Raw genomic sequence first — 22,265 nt, forward strand, 5'->3', positions numbered from 1 at the left:
AGACTTAGTTTTAACATCTTGTTATAAGACAGGAACTCATTTTCATTCTGATGATTATTCACTCCGTAATGTTAATAGATTAGTTAGCCCAAAAGTATATCCAATTCTGTTATTACTCGAATGCCATTTAAGTCGCTGATCGATATACATCCACTCCACTAGATGGCGCTGATTCATCAATGACAAAAGGAAAGAGGAAACGAAGTACCCTTCTGTTTACGTTTTTCGTTCCAAAGAAAAGTGTCAGAGTGAGACCTCTCATTTTCTCTGCGCTAAAGGGCAGCCAGGCAGCCCAGGGTTTGATAGCCATCCAGCAGTGTCAACTTTCGGTTTAATTGTCTAAGTTTTAGGCCACCTGTTTACCAAGCTGCGACATGTTTGCCGTCAGAAATGCTCTCCGCCTCGGCTCCAGGCTAAACATCCCCGCGGTGGCGAGGAGAGGATGCGCCGGAGCTTCAGTACCTGTGGACGACGTTGTGAACGGACTCACCGAAGACCAGATCCAGGTTAGCCTCATCGGCTAGCTACCGAGCAATACACACAGTTAACACATCGGTGCGGATAAGCCACAAGTCAGCAAAAACAACAATTATGTCGTGGCATAAACTCAAAGGAGAAAAGTCACTTTTAGAGGACAAAAGAAGACAGTTAAAGGAGGCTGTGCACTTGAGGAGTGATGACATAACATAAGCTATCAGCTGCAGAGAAGACCTTCACATTAGCCGACTTAGCTCACCATTTTCCCCCACTTAAATCTTTTTAATTACAGTGTCAAGTTACTCAAGTTTATTCTGTTTTTATTTAATTTAAACGTGACGATGACTAGCAGTGTTATCAGTTTGTTTATAGCGCAGTTAGCCTCGATAGCAAGCTCGTGTTTTCCACGTCGTTATCATTATGTACAGGGATGGAGAGCTGAAAGGATCATTAAACTTTATTATTGTTAAATCTAAGGTTGTTTTGTTTTTTTACAAGGTGACATCTGGTCAGCAGTGTTTTCCACACAGTGAAAGAGAGAGGTCGTACACTGACAGGGGGGAGGGGTTCATTTACAGGATTTGATTGGCTGCACTCGACTTTTGGGATTTCTGAGGCTTTATCAAAATAACTCAAGTTTGTCTATAGCTAATACATATCTCAGTTGCCTTTATGTCAATAAAAGTACATATATTTATTAACCAGTGCATAATGTTGTAATAATGTTAAATATAAGTTATGTTAAACATGTTTTTTTTTGTTTTTTTTTTACAGCTCAGGCATACAGTTCGCAAATTCTGTGCAGAAAAGCTTGCACCCTATGCTGATGACATCGACAAGAACAATGAGTTTCCGGGAATGCGGGTGAGTTAAAAAAAAAAAAACCAACCGTGCACTTGTAACAAATAAATTGAAAAGTACTTGGTGTTTTTATGAATATGATCCACTCCCTGTCATCTGGATCTTATTAGAAAGTTGTCTCTCTGTCACTAGTTGTATAGACTTGAATTTCCCTCGTGATCAATAAAGTATCTATCATCATCATATCATCATCATCAGATTTACCATCAAACCTCTCTGTCTTTTTAACGTCTCCTTTTTAACTCCATCAGAAATTTTGGGAAGAAATGGGAGAGATGGGACTCCTTGGCATCACAGCTCCAGGTTGTTTTTCTTATACATTATCAAAGCGTGGACTGGAGGCTTTTCTTGTGTTTTTTTCTTTAATGTTTTAAAAAGTGAATTTCTCTCCAAATCTGCTGTAGTGGAACATGGGGGCACGGGATTGGGTTACCTCGATCATGTCATCGTGATGGAAGAAATGTCACGCGTGTCGGCAGCCATCGCGCTCAGTTACGGCGCCCACTCTAATCTTTGCGTCAACCAGATGGTCCGCCACGCCAATGAGAAACAGAAAGAAAAGTACATGCCAAAGGTGAGAACAGCTCGTGCTTCACATCTGAACACTGATGGAATATAAAAATCTACATCCAACTATGGATTTACTTCTTTATTTTAATCCTGTTTCTTCCTGTTGCAAGTTAATGACAGGAGAGCATGTAGGAGCCCTCGCCATGAGTGAGCCTAACTCCGGCTCGGATGTGGTCTCTATGAAACTAAAGGCCAAGAAGCAGGGTAGGAAACCTAAAAAGTTTTTTTTAGATTCATCATCTACACTTGTTTCTGTCCTTGTGCTGCTGCCATCGCACACCTGATCTTATTTTTATTTTTAATTTGCATTGCAATAATAATTTATGGGACCAATTGTGCAATAACAGGTCCATCATTATATGCACTGCGTGCATGATAGTGTTCATACAGTTTGCACAGATTTACATCTTGAAGTTGCAGGCTCTTTTTTTAAACTATTTTTTGATGCATTTTTTTTTTTTTTACATTTTGATGTTTTTATCTCATTTAAATTTGCACTATGTGATTGTTCTTCTGCTGTCAGCTTTGCTGCTGTAACACTGTAAATGTCTCGCATGTGTATCTTAATGACAATGACCTGTTGGGGATTGAAACACTCACACATTCATACATTTAATTTTGCCACCTTAAAAGAATAACCATCACGTTTTGCTCCAGTAGATTGAGGGTATTTTGGTTTCTCTTCTGTTCATAAGAATCATCACTGAAGCATTTTCAGGATAATTTAGATTTTTTTATTTTATATATACTTTATTAATCCTTGAAGGGGACATTCTGGTTCTCACTCTGTTATTGTATAGACATGCTTCTCACGAACACAGGCCTGAATCACACGTGTGCACAAGCAGGACCTGTGGACGTGCATTAATGGAGGGATGTCAGAGTGCGGCGGCAGCCCACAGGGGGCGCCCCCTGAGCTGGTGGGGCTTCGGTGCCTTGCTCAAGGGCACCTCGGCAGTGCTCAAGAGGTGGTCAAAAAGCTGCAAAACACAAACTTTTCTAAATTCATTCCAACTTTAAGTTCAACCACAAACTGATCCTCTCACAGACGGTGTGTCTTCAGTGTGTATTTCGAGTTGTATCTAAAATCCCACAATTCTACTGTCAAGCTGTGAAGTCTAAAAAAGAGAGAATCTGGCTTTTCTTTTCACAAAGTTCAGAGACAGTGAACGACTATCATCTCCTGCAGAGAGTTAACTTCATTTAGAACTTCTCACTATGTCTGCCTGTTGATCTTCATCCTCAGAAAACGCACCTCAGAACCGACTTAGTTCCAACTCGATGTATTAATAACAGCACGACTGACTGATTTGCCGTTTTGAAGCGCTTCGATATCTGCTGCCTCAAAGTGTCTCTCTTCATTCACTTTGTTAGTCGGTGAACTTTTGCCAGAAAGTCCTCCGCTTCTTCAGTACTTTGCTGTTCTGAGACGAACTCAGCCAGGGAACAGCAACAGCAGCAGGACGACCCCGATGAAGGCCGAAACGCGTCGGTCTAAATTTGGCAATAATCTGATCTTCACGCTGTGAAGTGTTGCCGGAGCGTTTTGACCTCTTCTCAGCCTTTCACTCTTGGTGAAGTTGTGCCAACAAAATCTTCTGCCTCCATGCGGCCGGGAAGAATACTTAATGCTTGCCTAAAGGGAAATGATGCAGAGAGTGATCGAGGCACACGGCGCGAATCATGAATCTTAAATAACTGACAGTATCGAAGGTGAAAACGGAGCGCGTCGCGTCGAAATGAGGAACACAGAGATCGCAAACACCACGAAGTGAGGGAGAGAGCTTCAGGGTGTGAACACTTGTCAGCACTGCCTGACTTCATTTCCTGTCAATGCTAATTACAAAAACAGATTTTATGTGAAAGTTTAATAACATGGTAGTGCCGTGTGTTTGTTTTATACTGGTTAAACCAGAGGGACTGAAAAGTTTCCAGCATAAGAAGTCGAGTTAAATGAGAAGGTAGCCATGATCATGGGTCTGCAGTCAAACCTGCTGTCAGGCGTTCATGTGGTTCTTTAATATTTCACAACAGATCCAGACGCATGTTTAGGACTCTGCTGTTTATCTCTCTAGTGGTTCCACGTCTTTGCTGTTTTGACTTTTATATTCTTTCCTCAGGCGATTATTACATTCTGAATGGCAACAAGTTCTGGATCACAAACGGGCCAGATGCTGATGTCCTCATCGTTTATGCAAAGACAAATCCTGAAGCCCATCAAAAGGGGATCACGGCTTTCATCGTTGAGAAGGTAATCCCGTCATATTGTTCTCTACCTGTGGGGCTGCATGTTTCGGTCGCTTTCTTTTTTTTTTGGTGACAAAACAAACAGCATTACGGGAAAGGAAGAAGAAGAGAAAAAAAACCTTAAATTAAAAGAATTGGATTTGCTTGTACATGTATTGCATTTGCGTTTTGTAGGGAATGCCAGGATTCTCGACAGCACAGAAGCTCGACAAACTTGGCATGAGAGGATCTAACACCTGCGAGCTGATCTTTGAAGACTGCAAGATCCCAGGTGTGTGTGTTTAAGTTTGCACTTTATTTGTCCCGGGGGGGGAATTCAAATATTAAATGTTAAATGCTCCACCTTTGAAAAACAGCAGAATTAATTTCTTTAGTGTGCGTCAATCGAGCCATCTCTTTGTTTCTCAAGTGTTTTTTTTCTTCTTCTTTGTTTTGTTTTTCCAGAGGAGAACATCCTGGGTCCGTTGAACAAAGGTGTCTATGTGATGATGAGCGGCTTGGATCTGGAGAGGCTCGTGCTGGCATCAGGACCTGTCGGGTAAGTTCACTTCAATTCAACTCCAGCCCACATACATCATTTTCAAGTAATCTGCTTATCTATCTGTCCTTTCGGTTTTGAATATTGCACCTCTTAATTCTGCCCCAAATGAATGTTGTGATCTTAAAAATGTATCTGCTGTTTGACTATGCTGGCTTGCCTGCAGGCCTAAATAATGCTGCAGACACATTTATGCTTAAAAAAAAGAATGGTGAGAGAGAATAGCTGTTTCAATGTCCATCAAAGTTAATGTTGAACAAGCAGATTAAATCCAGCAGAACTATTTGGAAACTGTTTTTTTTTTCTCTCATTTTTTGACATCCTGTCATTTATAATTTGTGAGCTTGATAATCACTGTTTGTAACGTGTTCTGCTGTGTGCTAACTGTTGTTACTCTGTAGCATCATGCAGGCAGTCGTGGACTTTGCCGTTCCATACCTTCATGTCAGAGAAGCTTTTGGACAGAAAATTGGACACTTTCAGGTTTGCCTTTATTCTATAAAGTGGACAGCCAGACTAAACCTACAATCTCATGTATATGATTAACATCATCCTTTTATGTTCACCTGCAGCTGATGCAAGGAAAAATGGCCGACATGTACACGAGGCTGAGCTCCTGTCGGCAGTATTTGTACAACGTGGCCCGGGCCTGTGACAAAGGACACTTCAGTGCGATGGTGAAAGGAGTTTGTTTTTGTTTTAGCACTTATCTTAATCTAAAGCCTCCACTTTTAAAGGAATATGTATGCCAAGTGGTTAATCCGCATGTCCAAAATTAGCGAGGCCATTGTCCTCCAAGCAGGCAGCCCGGGTTCAAATCCGACCTTTTCCACACATCATTCCTTACTCTCTCTCTCTTCCGATTTCTGACTATTCACTCTCCTGTACTTTCTCCCTCCTCCCTTGGGTTGATGCACACTGGTTTGCCATGTTGCAGACAGTGAAGCTTCAGTGTTTAGCCAGCTCTGGATTGCTCTTGAAACCTTTCTTGCACTCTAACATCTCTCTCACAGTATCCCCAACATTTATCCTAATTGACAGCTTGTTTGCCTGTTTCCCGAGTTCTTCCTACAACATCAGCAGGTTGTTGTTTTTATTCCCCTCCCTTTTGTGCACTGTGACTGTGCTGACCTGTGTTGTCATTGCAGGACTGTGCTGGAGTGATTCTGTACTGTGCAGAGAACGCCACTCAGGTTGCTCTGGATGGCATTCAGTGTTTGGGTAAGTGACACCAAACTCAGTGGTTCAAACAAAACCTGAGCTTTAAAGTAAATGCAGCTGTGTATTTTTTTTGTTTGTGTAGGATAATGCTGTAGCTAACAGCTTGACTTAACACCTTGTCACTGGTGTAAAGGGCGTCGGCTCCATTCCGTGACAGACGGGAGCTGGAAGTAAAGCTCTACAGGTGCAGCTACTTTGGTTAAGAAATAGCGAGCTTCCGAGTGAGTGGCTGCAGTGTGACTATAAAAGCAGAGACTTTTAGCGGCTACAGAGTATGAACAATGAGAGAGTAGAGAAAAAATCTCCATAAGAGAGCGATGAAAGGACGACGCTGTGCCTGGAGTGAATGTACTGATTGTAGCTGAAAGGTGTCACTCGTTCACAGTGATGAACTGAGGGAGACTCAGAGGGGGGAAAGAGGGAACGGTGACAGTTTCTTGTTTGAACTTATGAGCTGCATTGTAATGATGTAAAGGTAAAGATACTTTGAATGGCTTCTCAGACATTGTACAAGACACTTTAACCCTTGTTTTTTATGGTTGTAAATAATTCCACTATTCACCGGGGCTGGAGCTCAGTCTGTACTGATCTGGGTTTGGAGCTGGAGGGATCACTGGTTCAAATCCTATCAGCTACATTTCCCCTCGCAGAAAATGAGTTTAACACTAAGCTGGAGTCTATGTATGAGTTGAGTACGTTTGCCTTTTATTTCTGCTGTGTTTGCACTCAACAGCCGTTACCTCCCGCCTACTTTAATCTGTGTGTCACCTGGCAACAGGTGGTAACGGCTACATCAATGACTACCCCGTGGGACGATACCTGCGTGATGCCAAGCTGTACGAGATCGGTGCCGGTACGAGCGAGATTCGCCGACTCATCATCGGTCGAGGCTTCAACTCCATGTTCAAGTAATGACAAGTGAGAGAAAGCGATCTCTCAAAACGGCGAGTGTTTGCCGTGGATGAACACAGTTACTCTCACCCCTGGGCCTTATCACGTCTCAACTACTGCTGCTGGTGTGCCACACTGTTTGGTGGAATACCTTTGATTCAGAATCATTGTCCGTTTTTATTTTAGAGATATAAGAAACATGAAATCCCTCAGATATGACAAAGGATTTAATGCAGTTGTGTAGCTCTTAATGTTTTATTTGCCATTTCCATCTTTTCTTTTCTTTTTTTTTTTTTTTTTTTTCATTGAACACTCCTAGAACAAACCACGTTGTCATTTTAAGAGTTAAAAGCAAAAATGAATTCTGATGATTTTTGTCATGATTATATCAGAACAAATAACACGCTGATGATCATAAACGCTGAACAGATGGGGGGCTCAGTGCTTCGGCCCTCTTTTGTTTCTGAATGACCTTAAATGTGATTATCACTACAGCTGATTACAGTGTCTTGTTTTTTTTCTAAACGAGTTGTTCTGTATACAACTCTCATCTCGAGATTTAAATACAAACTGATCAAACATGAAAAACAGCTGATTTCAGAGAATCACTAATAGATATTGTTTGTTTAGTCCTGGAATAAACATATTACATACAGTATACTGTATATGAATGTTCTGACTGGAGAGACCCTTCCTAACACGTGTTTCTCTTTCCTCTCCAGCAGACGTTTGGTGTCAGAATGTAGATAATATAGAGTGGAAATGTATAATGTATTTTAGGTCTGTTTGCAGTAAATAAAAATCAGCTTTTATAAGGTGTTGAGTGAAATTTGTCTTCTTTTTTTTTTTCTCAACAAAACTTTACAGTCAGAGTTTAAGATAAAAAAATAAATAAAAAAACCTCAAAAGTACCCGTAATCCCACGAGAATAAACTGTGTCACTCAGCATGTTACACACATGTAAGGGGACGTGAGCTTTGACAAAGTGGTTAGTTACCGCTGAATGTGAGTTGAACATAAATATGTTACCATTTGCATTATGGGATCACAATCATCAATGTATTGGCCCATAATTGTCATTGTTCATTTTTGTGAGTCCCCCAAAGTTACAAAAAAAACCCTATGTTATAGGTTCACTCCCCATCCTGTTATGCTCACATTTCTGTAACTTTCTGTAACTTCAGCAACTGAATCACTAACATTTTGTTATCATGTGGTTTATTGTATATTTTGACAATGACTGACTTCCAACATGAAACTATATGACGAGTATCTGAAGCCCTTTGCACTCATACAAACAGCTGTTTATATGCAGACTTGCATGTAATAATGAACTGAAAAGTCAGATCTTCACCTCTTACATCTGCAAGAGTACTCCGTTTTCTTTTTTTTTGAACCTGAACCTTTCTCTCTGTCAGTAACCTGCTGCTGAAGCTTCTGTCCATCAGCTGCTCAGATGACAGATCATCACTTTATCGCCTCTCATCCATCCATTCCTCAGTTATTTCATCTGTCAGCCGCTGTGACTCAGACTGACGGATGGGAGGAAGATTGTTTTGTTGGACGTTGATACCGCTCAGCTGTGTGTCATTCTGTGATCAAACACTTCAGTACTGGGCTAAAAAATGTACACGGCTGTTATATTCACGTTTAAATTGAGAGTGACATTATGGATTTAAAGATGTTTCTCTGCCCACAGCTTCCTTTTGTGTGTGAATGTAATCAGATGTGACAGTGATTGTCTCAGGTGAATTAATGGTACAAATGTATTTTTAATAAAGACATACATTGATTCTACGGTTCATTGGTTCCCACCCCCACGCATACCTAAGAAAAGCTTATCTATAGTGCTAATGCTGTGGTCTGTGTGCATACACTGAACATGTAGTGCTACTTGTTCCTGGGAAGAGAAGAGATGGATGGTAATTGAACTATCCCAGCCCATTTGAATAATACATGGGTATTCTGTTTGACAGTGGATTTCCTCTTCACAAGAAACAAATCATTTTAACCATTAAACCTCCCTCTCACTGACGCATCCGGTGTTGTGTGTTAGAATAGATTGTATTTCATTTTTCGAGAAAGACATCATAGAACTCATGACACAACCTTTACCAGGAGAGGGTTTTTTTTTAAAGAAAGATTTGTTGGAATTAATTGAAAACTTAAACATGACACATTTTTTTATCATTTTTATCTTTTGGTCAATCGTGGTTTATAGGTGGAACATCTAATCTAATGAAGCTAATTGTTTGCTTCAGTGACTGTTTATGTTGCCCATAGTGGTTTTTGCACGCCACATGTATAGAGTCTGTAGTCCTCCAAACGGGCAGCTCAGGTTTGAATCAAACCTGTGGCTCCTATCTCGTCGGTCATTACCCACTCTCCCTGTCCCTAAATTCTGATTCTATCCACTGTCCTGTCTCCACAATAAAATAAAAAGTGAATGTTGTAAATGCAAAATTCTTATGAGGACAATATTTTACAGATGATGGTCAAAATGTGTTTTATAGCATTACAGTTAATATTCCATAATATTGTTAGGCTTTTAAATAGACCACAGATCTGGATTATTGTCCGTCTATATCTCTGATGTAAGCTTGGTAATACGTGGATCACACATTCTGGCTTCTTTCTCAAGGCAATATTTATCAAATACCTTGCAGAACAACAACAAGTGATAACTTCTCTGCTACATGTTTGTGACCCCTCATCTCACTGTTGTGTAGTCAGAGTTGTGTGTTTTGTCTGTTCAGCTGTGGGCCACTTTTTTAAAGCAGGAAGGACTCCTCCCTTCAGAGAGACGGACAAACAAAATGCCTCATTGTCAAGTGAAGCCTTTCCTCTGTAATAAGCATAAACTCTGAAGCTTACAGGGTTAATAATAGATGTTGCACAAACTCTTTCACCATAGCATGGATTAAAACAATTCATGGAAGCGATTAATGAAAAAGAAGAAAACATGGTCGGGTGGATATTAAAAGACAACATTCATAGTGGCAATGTGCCTTCATGACTCAGATGTCATAATTACTTCAGCACAAAGATGGCTTGTTGAAAAAATGGCAATAAAAAAAATCACATGTGATTGCTTTTCTTTTGCCTTATAGCAACACCCTCAAATGGTTTATGAACAATGAATGAATGATTAGTCATTAAATTAGGCTTCATGGATACATTTCAAGTCATAATTACTTCAGAATAACTTTTTGGCTCTGTTGTAAACTGACCATCTCTTCCAGTAAATGTCATGGTCTGTTTAACTATAATTTAACAACTCATAAAAGCAGGTCTGACAGCTTTTTATACCGTGTTAAACATGCATGCCTGTTTGATTGTAAGCATTTATTGCTGATATATTCCCTAACAGAACGGCTAAACTGAAGACAATTGGATTTTCTACAACCTCAAAGTTCACACATTCAAGGATTTATTAACATTCAACAAGAAATGTGTGGATTTTGGCACCCCAGGTGGACAAAGTGGAACATCTTATCTGGCAAAAACACATCAGCCTGCTTTCCTTTTACCAGCATGTGTCACTCATTGATAGTATGTGTTGTGGAAAATGTAAAGAAGAGTGTTTCTTCAACATGCTCGTATGACACCTATGCTATGACAGCTGCAGACTCTCAAAATAACTATACAAAAAGAGTCAGTCTTTATGCTGATGGTCTTATTTGCTGTTGTAGGTCATAAAGAAGCATCAGCATTTATTTCCGTCTGTTTGATAACCACATAACACCTTCTCACAGGACCTTTAACTATTTAAAAATAAGACATCATGGAAAGTCTCACCCTGTGGTTTATATCCTTCTACATAGCTGTATGTATGATTCAGGTAAACAGAAGAAGGGATCCTTCTGCCTGCAGACTAAACGTTTATTTATGCAAACACTTATGTCATGTACATCTGAGATAAGAGGTGGTTATTTTAACATGTAATATATTTTTCAGATGAAAAAGGACTTTAAAATAAAAGACCTTTTTTGCATTGTTTTTTTTAGTTTGGAGCAAAAGGAAACCGTATCAATAAAGTTCAAGACAGCAACCAAATATATAGACCAATCGCTCCATGAAACTGGATTAAATGTTACATAACAGACGCTGAGAATGTCAAATGACCATGCTTAAGTTTGTAAAATGTCACTTTGGAGGAAAAAAACCCCAACAATCACAAAGTCACATAAAGAGCACAACACAATCCTGCACATCAGATCTCCAGGAGGCACCATGTAGTCACATGTTGGAGCAGGTTCTGGACACGAGCCAGAGCTGACAGGCCACAGATCCTTCATTCACTCGCTCACTCCCTCGCACGCCTGCCAGGGTTAATGTTAAAGTGTCAAAAGGAGCAGGGCTTACAGACATTAACTAGGTGAAAGCCATCTGTCCGCCGCAGCGGGGGCTGCTGGGGCACGGTGACATGTGGACGGAGCGTCCGTGGCCCTTTAAGAAACTCCATGTTTTCGCTACATGATGCGTCAACATTAAAAGCGGATGATGCTGTTATGTAAAAACACGCTGGAGTGGAGCTGTAGTTTGCAGGATCTCGTGGATTGCCTATCACGGCCCTCTTCGTCTCTTTAAAGCAGGATTGCAGTTTAAAGTATTTTTTTGATTTGCGATTTTGTCTTGTACGCGTCGCGCGCGGAGCAGCGCAGTTTGGAGTTTTAAAAAAAAAAAGGCTTCAGTATGAATCTTCCTCCGCTCCGTTTTCCTCCTTCACTTGCGGGAAGCTTACACCTGACGCATCATTATCTCGCCCTGTGGAAGTGATCTTCCTCTTTGAAAAAGGTCCAAGCGGAGTTATTTCACAGTCTACCAAAGCGGTAAGTGACAACAACTCGTATGGCCTCTCGTGCTAAACTGAAAGTGTCAAAGTAGGCAAGACGGGACCGAGCGATGACACAGCTCGGGGGTTTTGGCACACAGTAGGTCAGCTATAGATCCTCCCGTTTTGAGTTGAAACTTTTACTTATCTCTGGTTTTTGTCGTGCATATAGTCTTTTTTTTGTCGTGCATTGAGCAGAGCCTCGGTTTGGACTCCAGCGCGTGCTCGCAGTCCCACGAGCTTCCTTCTGTGAGAGTCAAGTTTGAGGCTCGACTCTGCTGCGGAGTCTGTGTTTGTGGATGTACAGTGAAGAGCATGAAAGATAAATACAAAATAGGCACTTAATATTTGACCAATTAGTATCCCACCTAAATGGAGGTAGATGATGTTGGTATTTTACTGGTTGTTTCTTTGGGATCTTGAGCTGATTCATCCATACAACAAGTTTTGATGACTTATTCGTTCATGTCTTTGGTTGAGCAAAACAACCAAAAATAAATGTTCACAGACTATAACTTTATTGTTTCAGTTGTGCTTCTATACTCTCCTTCTCCACAACCTCTGGTCCAGTGTCATTGGAAAGCTTTGGGGAATGTCCATCATAATGAAAGTGCAAGACTTTTTAAACAGTATACTTTCATTATCAAGGAGTTTTTGTGCCACTTTAATTAGCTCTTCCTTAACTAGTTGTGTCATTGAGTGCTCAATATTTGAACTTTTCAACAGTTAAAGTAGAACAACAAAATGTGAAGGACTATTCATATGTCATGAGACGTTTCCCCTGCATATAGACTCTTTTAATACAAGTACTGATGTAGATCCAAGAGGGAAAAGTCTGGATACCTGCATCAGTGGACGTCATCAGGCTGTATTTTACATAATGGGGAAGTTGTCGTAATGGAGAGCAATCATTCAGACAATGCTGGACAAGTTCTGCTCCATCATGTTTTTGAGATTCTATAGAGCAAAAGGCTCAGCTTTGTTAAGAGTTTGGATCGTACGCTCAAGCTTTATTTATAAAGCACCTTTCATGCAAATGAAAAACAAATTAAAGTGCTTTACAGCGACTGAATGAAGTGTCTCTATGCTGAGAAGAAAGTTAAGTTCATGATCCTTTTTTAAAAAATTATTATTCCACTCCCCAGAACTTAAAGCATCGGACACATTGATAGGCGGTGGATAATGTCATGCAGGAGCAATGCATTGTTGAGTTTTTAATTGATTGTTCAGATAGGAGAATCTTTAAAGCTTATTCAGTTTGCCTGACTGAAACCAGACTGCACTGGGACATCTCACAGAGCAAATATGTGCTGCTGCATTTCAAGATTTGTCTCATTTAATTGTTCTAAAAATACTCTGATGTTGGAAAAATGTTTGGTGTGCGGTTAGTTACAACATTGTGAGCAACATAAGGCTTTGTAGACAAGTATTTTGTGCCGTGAATATGTATTTATGTATGTATATCCAATTTCTAATAAGAAAAGAAATAATTGATAAGATCCTCATACAACACCACTTAAACACTAAACTGAACTATCCCTTTAATCGGCTGGTAATCATTCTGCCTTCCTGTTGATTGTGAATGAACGTTGAAATCTTCAGATTTTGCTCATGGGACTTTCTGAGAAATGTTTTCACCTTTTATTCATTAATAGATCACATGAGTAAGCATAGTGATCAGCTATGAAGGTAATAAGAATACCTGTGAGTTTCACACCTTTTTAGGGGTTAAAGAAAAACATCTTACATGTGAAAAAGCTGATTATTTTTCCTATGCTGGAAAAGGTCATTGAACACAACAGGCTTTGACATGACATCAGCGTGATAAAGCATGATGTACAAGTCCTCCAGTGAGTTCTTCAGTATAATGGTGTTTGTAAAGCCTCTTGCGCACACAGAAGCCTGACAATAGAGCTTCAGTTCTGGAGGTCGGCGTAGATTTGTGTCCAGTCAGTTCTTTACAGCAGACTCTGACAGGCCTGTCATAGCAGCATGTTGAGCTGAGGTGCAGGGCCCACACGTGAGCCATAAAGCTTGATATCAATCCTGCACATAATCCCATTATGTCTGAAGGAGAGTCCTGTTGTGCTTATATAGAGGGAGGAGGAGGAGGAGGAGGAAGAGAAGGAGGAGGAGGAGGAAGAAGAGGGGGAAGTGCCTCTTGTCAACCAAAACACACTGTCCTCCCCGGGGAGACACTAACTTCTTACTTGGACTCTTTATGTTTGTGTAAAAAAAGGCAACTGGGGATAGAAAGGAATCCACAAGAATAATTGTTTAAAAATGGGAATATTTAGGATTTAATCTGGATGGGTTGATGATTTATGAAGCTGGGATTGAACTCTTGCCTTTAGAAATATCAGCTGTTAATTAGGCATTTATTAAAATTCTTCTCGGCTGCTCAAGGCCACACTGGTTGGAGTCCTTAATCAAAAAGGAGAAAATGTAAAAGGACAAGAATGTGGGCTCATCTACTTAATGTCAGAAAACAGGGTGTATGATAAGGTCTTTATTTGAGTATGAAGTGTATGGTGTTACTGTGTTTATAGCAAGTCAAAAGAAAGTCGCAGCTTTCTTTCCTCATGGAACCGTGTAAAAATGTTTTTGAAGCGGCCGAATTCTAACTTATTAACATACATCTGAATTAAAACGCTCTCATGGCACGTAACCTTTTGTTAATGCCAAATTCAGTTCAATTAAAAAAACTTTATTCGTCCCCGAGGTGCAATTCAAGGGCACACAGTAAATGATCAGCAGTGCAGGTATGCTAACATTTAACCACAAATAAAGTGTCAAAAAAAAAAAAAAAAAAAGATATGACAGAAGGACCCAGAGGTGTGGGGTTGCTCAGTTGAGATCAGGAGTCCTTCCTCTGGAACTTGAAAACCTCAAGGAGGGCAACAGGTTTCATGAATCAAATGTATTTAAAATCCTAAAACGTTTTGATGTACTGAGGACGTCAGAATAAAACCGTTCACTCGTAAAACTCCTAAAAGTTTGCTTTTGCTTCGTGATCTTGGAAAGAGCATAACAACAGGCTTATCTTTAGTATTATTTCTGTGTTTGTGCAAAGTGTCCACGTTTGTGGCTTCTTGTAAGCCTGTTTTCAGCTGAGCATATAACAGATACATAACACGTGCATTATTATCAAATCAATTGAGAGCTTTATTGGCCAGGTTTGCTGATAGTGGGTATTTAACTGATATAATATACAGTCATGAATAGACCAAAGTAACACCAGCATTGAAACACAAAACTGCTGTGTATGTACAGACATGTACATGTTAATTTAAAGAAAGCATGGATTCTGATTTAAAAATTTTTTTTAAATTGTGCAGATATGTTTTACTAAAGGGAAATATTACATGCTGATGTTGTTCATGTTGCACAGGAAAGTACACAGACTCAAAGGTTTTTTCCCAAACTCCCCCTCATAGTCACACTGTTGTTCCCCACAGGGTGATTTTTAAATATGATCTAACAGGAACTCTGCAGGCTCCATTGTTGAGAGGGCTGATTATCTTAAGATACCTTTGATTTCTAACTTATTACTGTACATTTCTGATTTTGCAGCCGAAGTAAATAGATGTGAAGGCTGCTGATTGGCAATAAAGCACGGATCGTATTCATTTGAAAAATAATAAAGATTCATTCTAACTGGAGCCGTTTGTGAAACCGCGGCCACCGTTCCCTTTGGTTATCACGTAGATCTTAACTCGATCTTTACTGACAATGTGACTGGATTATCCTGCTGAGGGGCCCAGAGGCAAAAACAAACTGCTGGGGCCCCCATTCCTCCCACATTCATGGATTATGCAACACACAAGCGCTAAACAAAAATAGTGCCAGTGCGTAGAAGTTGCCACACCTTTGGGTTCGAAGGATGTTTGGTTTACACAATCGAAGAAGAAGAAGAAGAAGAAGAAGAGACCACCAGGCAAAAAAAAAAACAAAATAAAAAGATCACTTCTACCCTTCATGTATTTTTCTTTACATTGAATTTTCTTTGACTTATTTTAGTATGTGGTTCTAAACCAACAAATGCTCTCGAATGGATGTCTGAAAGATAGATTTACACATATTGAGGTCTTTTTAAAATTAATTGTTGCAGACCCTACGACAAGGCTCCTATCATTATGTATATTACAGAAGAACTTGCACAAAACTTGGGGCTTTTATTAAAATGGACCTGAAACAATTAAAGCCCAGACTGTTGACACTTGACCCTGAACCTAGAGAGTGGTAGAACCTCCGCACAGATATTTCTGCTAGAATTCAAGATAATCCAGCATTAGTAGCAATCTGGGATTATGGCAAGATTGTTCTACAGAGGTCCAACATGGTCACGTTTATACAGTACAATACAACCTTTCTGGATAGTCACTTGACTTGGAAGACAATCCAAGAAGGATGGCCAAATATTAAAATAAGAGTTTCTCTTTACCTTTTATGTTAGCACTGACGTTATCCATAGACAAAAGGTTCCTCTGAACCAGTGTGACTGAGGGAGGCTTCTCCTCAATCCACTGAAACCGAATACAACACCTCGCTGTAGAAGCTGGCTCTATACCTTCACTGTTCAGTGAAAAATGTACCTGGTGATAACAGACATTACCATGCATAGTGATAGTAAGTCCCGACTTCTTTTCGACACCTCATAAAAAGGGAGAGTTGGAATAAATTGTCTTTAACAACTGAGTTTTTCACTGAGCTCCTTAATTGGCCCTCTTTGAATTTATGACCTGTGCATATTTTTCCTGGTTGAAACAAAAACGTCTCGACATGCATCTCAACCTCTTGAGTTCCTTTCCCATAATCCTCTTATTCTCTCAACATTAAGACAAGAAACGGGAACGTAATTGATCAGAAATAGGAACTTGATTTCCTGTTGATGAAAGCATTGAAATTGTAATCGAGGATGACTCTGTATTCAGTCTGGAGTTTGATGAAACGACATAAGCTTACCATGGCAACACATCTCAGATCCTTTTGAATACCAGTCATTGAAAATACGTTTCGCTATACCAGGAGAGAAGGCTTTATTTGGAGGTAAAGGGTAACTGTAAGGTTTTCATCATTAATTCATCACGTCTTGCCATGACTGGCTCATTCCTTTCTTCAAAACACAACGGTGCTGCCGACCTCCTAAAACCTGGTCTTAAGTCTAAAGTCTAAAGTCTGTGGCGCAGTATGTTCCTTCTATTGAGAAGGCATACAGGAAAGATGGGCAGACATCTGCGAGTACCCAGCGCACTTCCAAGAAGTTTGTGCCAAACACACAGAATGCACACGCAGCCTACCTCCAGTCTTTCTCAGTGTAGTACTGCCTTTGTTGACTCATTCAAATCATTCAATTCAAAACAGAAACACTCGAGAGCGCACACACTCCACTCTGGGGGAACACAAAGAGTTGAAATGATAATATGACTATGAGTGCCACCGATAATCAAGCCTGCAGATATTAAAACAGACTGTCCAGTGTTGGATGAAATCTGCATGATAGAGAATGTAGCCAAGGTTTCGAGCAGATGAAACAAGTCAATAAATGTTAAAACGCACCTTTTTATTGGATATTGACACAACATAGATCCGGTCAGTGTATGTATGTGGTGATATTGATAATTAATCAGGATACACTTTAGTGCTGAATGTCTTTCTCATCATTTCTGATGTTATGGGAATAATTCAGCGAAATGTGACTTCCATTTCTGTAGTTACTATTTGCATTTTATTATATTCATTTTTTCACTTCCTTGTTGTTTGTTATTGTAGAGCTCTAATTCTGACATTTGCAGCAGAGACGATCTCGCTTTCTTTTCGTGTCAGTGTGAACGCCGAACAGAAAGTCGAATTTGATCACGTCGGAAATCTGCCATCAGCACAGTTTGGTGTGTTCGGAGTCGCAGTGAGAGGAGAGAAAGTAAATGAGCCGCATGGACAGAGTTGGGTCTATTTAAGAATAAAGATTGAAATCTGCTGTGTAAATAACAACGCGCCAGCCTGCAGGTCACACCCGCTTTTTAAAGGGAATGAGAGCTGACACTGGAAAATGGTTTGATTCATGTTCGGCCCAAAAACACACCCATGTTTAATCAAGCGACTTTATGCTGTAATATTTTAAGTGCAGCTGCAACCAATAGAGCGGTATGGCACTAGTAGTAATTCAGATAGTATTATTAAAAGCAATAGCACTAAAACAAGACAGCGTTTGTCTGTCTCTCTCCCTGCTCCCCTCTCACCATCAGCTCACGACGCTCCTAAAAATCTCTTACAAGGAACGCAGCGTCCTCCGCAGCACGTTCAGTAAGTAAGTGAACCACATTTGCAGTGCTGAACACACCGCGTTCGATTTACTAACCAAAAAAGCTGCTTCATAGTACAGGTAAGGAGTCGTCAGGTAAATGGTGGATATAGTGAATCATCAGTGAATCATCAATAGTCGTGTTTATTTGTGTTGGTCTTATTCAGGCATCATCATGACATTCAGGCAATATTTGTAACCTCTCTAAAACTCATACTTTTATCCTTCTTATCAGTCTTGTAGTTAATTCTTAATCGTATTCAGCAGTCTGAGTTTCCCTCTGGTTTGAGTCTTGAGTGTCTAAGTATAAGTGAAGCTCTGCTGAAGCCTGCAATCCTCTAAAAGCCATTAGGCAGGCCTTCTCTCTCTCTCTCTCTCTCTCTCTCTCTCTCTCTCTCTCATTCTGTCTTTCCTTCCCTGACTCACCCTGGCACCATGCCTGATACACAGCTGTGAAAATTACAGGTCTGTTTCATGGAAACATAGAAGAAGAGGAGGCGGGGTTGGTGAAGGAAGAAGCAAAACCGCGAGCAGAGATCCGCGGCCCCGGCGTCAGCTGTCGGCCGACTCACAGCTGCAGTGGATGCGAAGCTTTTCAGAGCCACTCGCTCAGTTCTCAAACACACTGGGATTTGTTTACATGGCGTCAGTGCGTGCGTGTTTGTGTGTGTGTGTGTGTGTGTTGTTTGTGTGTTTAGGGAGGACATTAAACCTTATTTGTCTGAGGCCGGACAGAACAGAAGCCCTCACTGTGAGTGACAAACGTCAGGCTCCTTCAGTGCAAAGCACATGGCACGGAGCGTCCTTCAGCTTGGCAGATGCTAAAAGCATGACTGAGGCCCTGGCAGGTGGGCAGACGGGTGCCCCCCCCCCCCCCCCCACCACCACCCACCACCACCCACCACCCCCCCTAGCTCCCCTCAGCTGGCAAGAAAATCCAGCGACAGGCCTCTTCTATCAGAGAGTCATTGTTCATGATGATGATGACAATCTCTCTCTGTCTCCATTCTCTGCGCTATCTCAATCCATCACTCTCTCGTCTTTTTACCTTCCCCCTCCCTCCCTCCCTCCCTCCCTCCCCCCTTCTCCCTTCACTCGCTGTCTCATTCACTTTCTCCTAATTCCTCTTCTCCCGCGCTCTCACCGAAAGTCCGTGTCAAACGTCTGTTTCCCCGAGGAGCTGTCAAGCAAAGAAAACCACGGCCGAGGATGTGAAAAATGGCCCCGCTGATTTCTACTTAGTTTGACTTTTTCTTTCTCTCCGTGAAAAGCTGAAGTGTGAGTTCCTTCTTCCTGTTCCTCACTTCTCCCTTCGATCGTTTTCGACTCAGTCTTCATCTGCTTTCTCTCTCTCTCTCTCTCTATCTGCCTCTCTATTTCTCTCTCCCATCCTCGCTTTCTTTGCCAGTCAGGCTGTCTGGCATCTTGCCCCGGGTCTTTGAAGAGGAACCATAGCAGCAGATAATTACACTTCCTGTCCTGTATCTGCTCTTTGGTGCTCAACTGTCATCTCGACATCTGTAGGGTGCAAGCCCCAGCTGACAAATAACAGCTCACTACCTGTTTGTTGTGCAGTAGAAAACAAATACTTTCAATGTTAATTATCCATTTTCCTGACATACTCGGTAACAACATTGTCTTTTTATTTTATATACAGTACATGAACACACACAGTTACATCCTACTCCATTCAGTGACCAAACTGAAATAAAGAGTGACTTTAACCGACAAGATCTCAACTGTTTGAAAGCCGTTCTGAAACGCATCTAGTATAATCGGTGCCTCTAATGTACACACACATTTTTAAATGTAACATCATTATTGCTCAGATACAATTAACCTTCCTTTTTGCATTTATTTTTCATTGTATTTAGACTTTTAGAATGATTCTTTATCTCCTCATTGTTATTTCTGAAAAACAAATGTTCATCAGAAATCATTTAATCAAACCAGACATGAAGTGCACTGTTGCGAACACCGAGGTCTGACAAAAACACAAGGCTGAAAAGTGTTTGGAAGAGATCAGTCCTCCTGGATGACTTCGCTTGATTTTTTTTTTTTGTGTACATTTACAATCATTTAAAGAGTTTGCACTTGAGGCTTGCTCCTAAAGCCAATAAATCCCCCTTAGCTAAAATGTACTCGTCAAAATGCCAATTTGTCCAGTTGGGTGCATTTTTTTTTTCTCACTATCTACTTCATATGATGATATTTAGGCTAATGTTTCTGAATACATTTTCCGAATAAGGAGTTTGGGTGATTTGACTGACAAGTAGACATCTTGTAGTTGTTTGACAAAAGGCTTACGAGGCCCGCCTCAACTCCACTCCTTCTGTTTCTAGATTGATCAAATATTGAATTAAGACAGCGTTTCCAACATGGCGACCGCCATCTTGGGACTTAAAAACACTTCTTCAGAATCCAATGGCTGGTGTCACTGAGACTTCATCATGTCTTATACAATCTATGAGTGAATCAAGTAGCAGCCCCCTGGGATATCAAATAGGACGTTGAAGGAGCAAACGGTGCAGTTCCTTGAATGGCCTCTTGAGGTCGGCTCCAGTCGTGAGTCAGTGTTCATGGGTTTCCCATAATCAAAGCGCAACTTTACAGCAGGAATAGTTAACTCCCTGATACAGTAAAAGGCTTCTCGTTTCTGTAGTTTATTTACCCATTTGAAAAACTACAGCATTCATTTAAAGCTTCAAGTAATTTGGTCGCTTGGGAATTGGATGTTCATTTAACCTTTGGTATTTGCAAACCATCTTCTACTAACCCACTCAGAACCCCACTTTTTTTTTTTTACTTGTGCTATGATATAGTGACTACACTTTGTGGGAAAAAAAGGTTATATGAGGTGAAGGACAGACTTCCATGAAGGTGCATACAAGCTAGTTTTTACACTTGTAGATGTCTGTGTGGCCCCCTGGCGTATGTTTGTACAATTCCATTCTGTGCTCTGTTATTGGTCTTCCTTTACTCCTTACTAATGTTTCACTTACTTATGCATTTACCTCATAGCGTAATGTTTGGGTTAGGGTTATGATTTGACATGGCAGGTTAAGGTGAGAGGCATTCTCTCTTAACAAATGAACACAGAATCTGGAGGCACACGAAAAGATTTCCGATGTTGCACGCTTGCCGTTTTTGTTTTGTAGCCTGAGTGTTATTGGCCACTTGTGTTTCAGTTGGCATCGGCTGCACACAAGAAAGCAGTCTGTGTGGGGAAAATAAAAAGATGGGGCATCGGTAGTAATGCTTAAATCTATTTCCTATTGTTTGACAACTTTTATTCATGTTAATACCTATCTGACAATCTGGACGTATGTCATCTTTCGCATTCATCTCAAGTAGCGAATCAGGAAGTGTACAAGGCAAATAAAGGAAATCTTTGCTGGAAAGAACATTTGCTGCTCCAAAAGATCTGATAAATTTGCCTTTCCCCGAGGCCGTATTGTTATTTTGCTCTCCTCCGTCGACAGTTAATGGATTTTTAAATTGGGGAAATGAGGGGAAACACATTTTCACAGGGACAACAGATGAAGATTCAGCGCTTCCTTGTTTGGTATAGGTGGCTTATGGTTTTGTACTACATGTTCTTCACTACTGTCCTGTGTATTTGCTGAGCTCACAGCCTGCAAGCACTTCCTGCTCCACACACACACATAATCCGAAAAACACACCCGACTCACATCTGCACTCCACGGAGATCACTTTTCCAGTTTACAGTGCTCTGCACTCCGTGAGCTGGGATGTATAGCCTCTCTGTAGCAGAATCAGAGCTCTGACTTTTCAGGCAGGGGGCAAGCTGAGTCAGGGATCAATAAAGTATTACTGTGTTATTTCACTCTGCCTGATGATATCTCTCCACCTGCCCCATGAACATCACATCATCTTTAGTAAAAAATCTCCTCAGGTGAGAGTTTCTGGGCTGAGATCTTGTCAACTAAAGATGCTCTGTGGTTCTCTTAAGAGATATCGGAGATAATGTGGTCAGGAACTCGAGGAGAAAATACGAAGGAGCAGACAACTCCTAAAAACCTCAGTTGGGTTAGAAGTCATAGTTATCGTTTTATGGTTTCTTGGTGGGACAAACTGATTACTCACTATGACCTCCAATCAGAGCCATTTTTCCATATCACTTTCCCCCCACCAAAACTGTTTCAAAACCAAACCCAGGATATTTCCACACTTTTTTAAAAACATTTTTTAAATTTTAAAGCCTTTAGAATTGTGTTTTCTCTAAAATCATGGTATCTAATCTTATAATCCAAATATTCAGCTAACTCCAGCTCGACTTTTTCACAATTATGAAGCTTGCTGCT

General features: G+C 40.7%; 2 protein-coding genes across 2 annotated transcripts in view; both read left to right on the forward strand.

Moving 5' to 3' along the window:
- Nucleotides 1–215: 215 nt before the first annotated feature.
- ivd (isovaleryl-CoA dehydrogenase) lies at nt 216–7,622 on the forward strand. The gene is made up of 12 exons (XM_079369630.1): nt 216–506; nt 1,252–1,341; nt 1,590–1,641; nt 1,743–1,912; nt 2,019–2,112; nt 4,029–4,159; nt 4,330–4,426; nt 4,600–4,693; nt 5,095–5,176; nt 5,266–5,370; nt 5,842–5,914; nt 6,693–7,622. The coding sequence occupies exons 1-12, from the start codon at nt 375–377 to the stop codon at nt 6,824–6,826; spliced, it is 1,254 nt and encodes a 417-aa protein (XP_079225756.1). The 5' UTR covers nt 216–374; the 3' UTR covers nt 6,827–7,622.
- Nucleotides 7,623–11,071: 3,449 nt separating this feature from the next.
- bahd1 (bromo adjacent homology domain containing 1) overlaps nt 11,072–22,265 on the forward strand; it is a 32,475-nt gene continuing 21,281 nt past the window's right edge. Inside the window, exon 1 of the mRNA XM_079370238.1 lies at nt 11,072–11,637. The gene's annotated coding sequence lies outside the window, so the exon portion shown is untranslated. The remainder of the gene's footprint in view (nt 11,638–22,265) is intronic.

The sequence above is a fragment of the Symphodus melops genome, assembly GCF_947650265.1.
Source record: "Symphodus melops genome assembly, chromosome: 19".
Classification (NCBI taxonomy): Eukaryota; Metazoa; Chordata; class Actinopteri; order Labriformes; family Labridae; genus Symphodus; species Symphodus melops.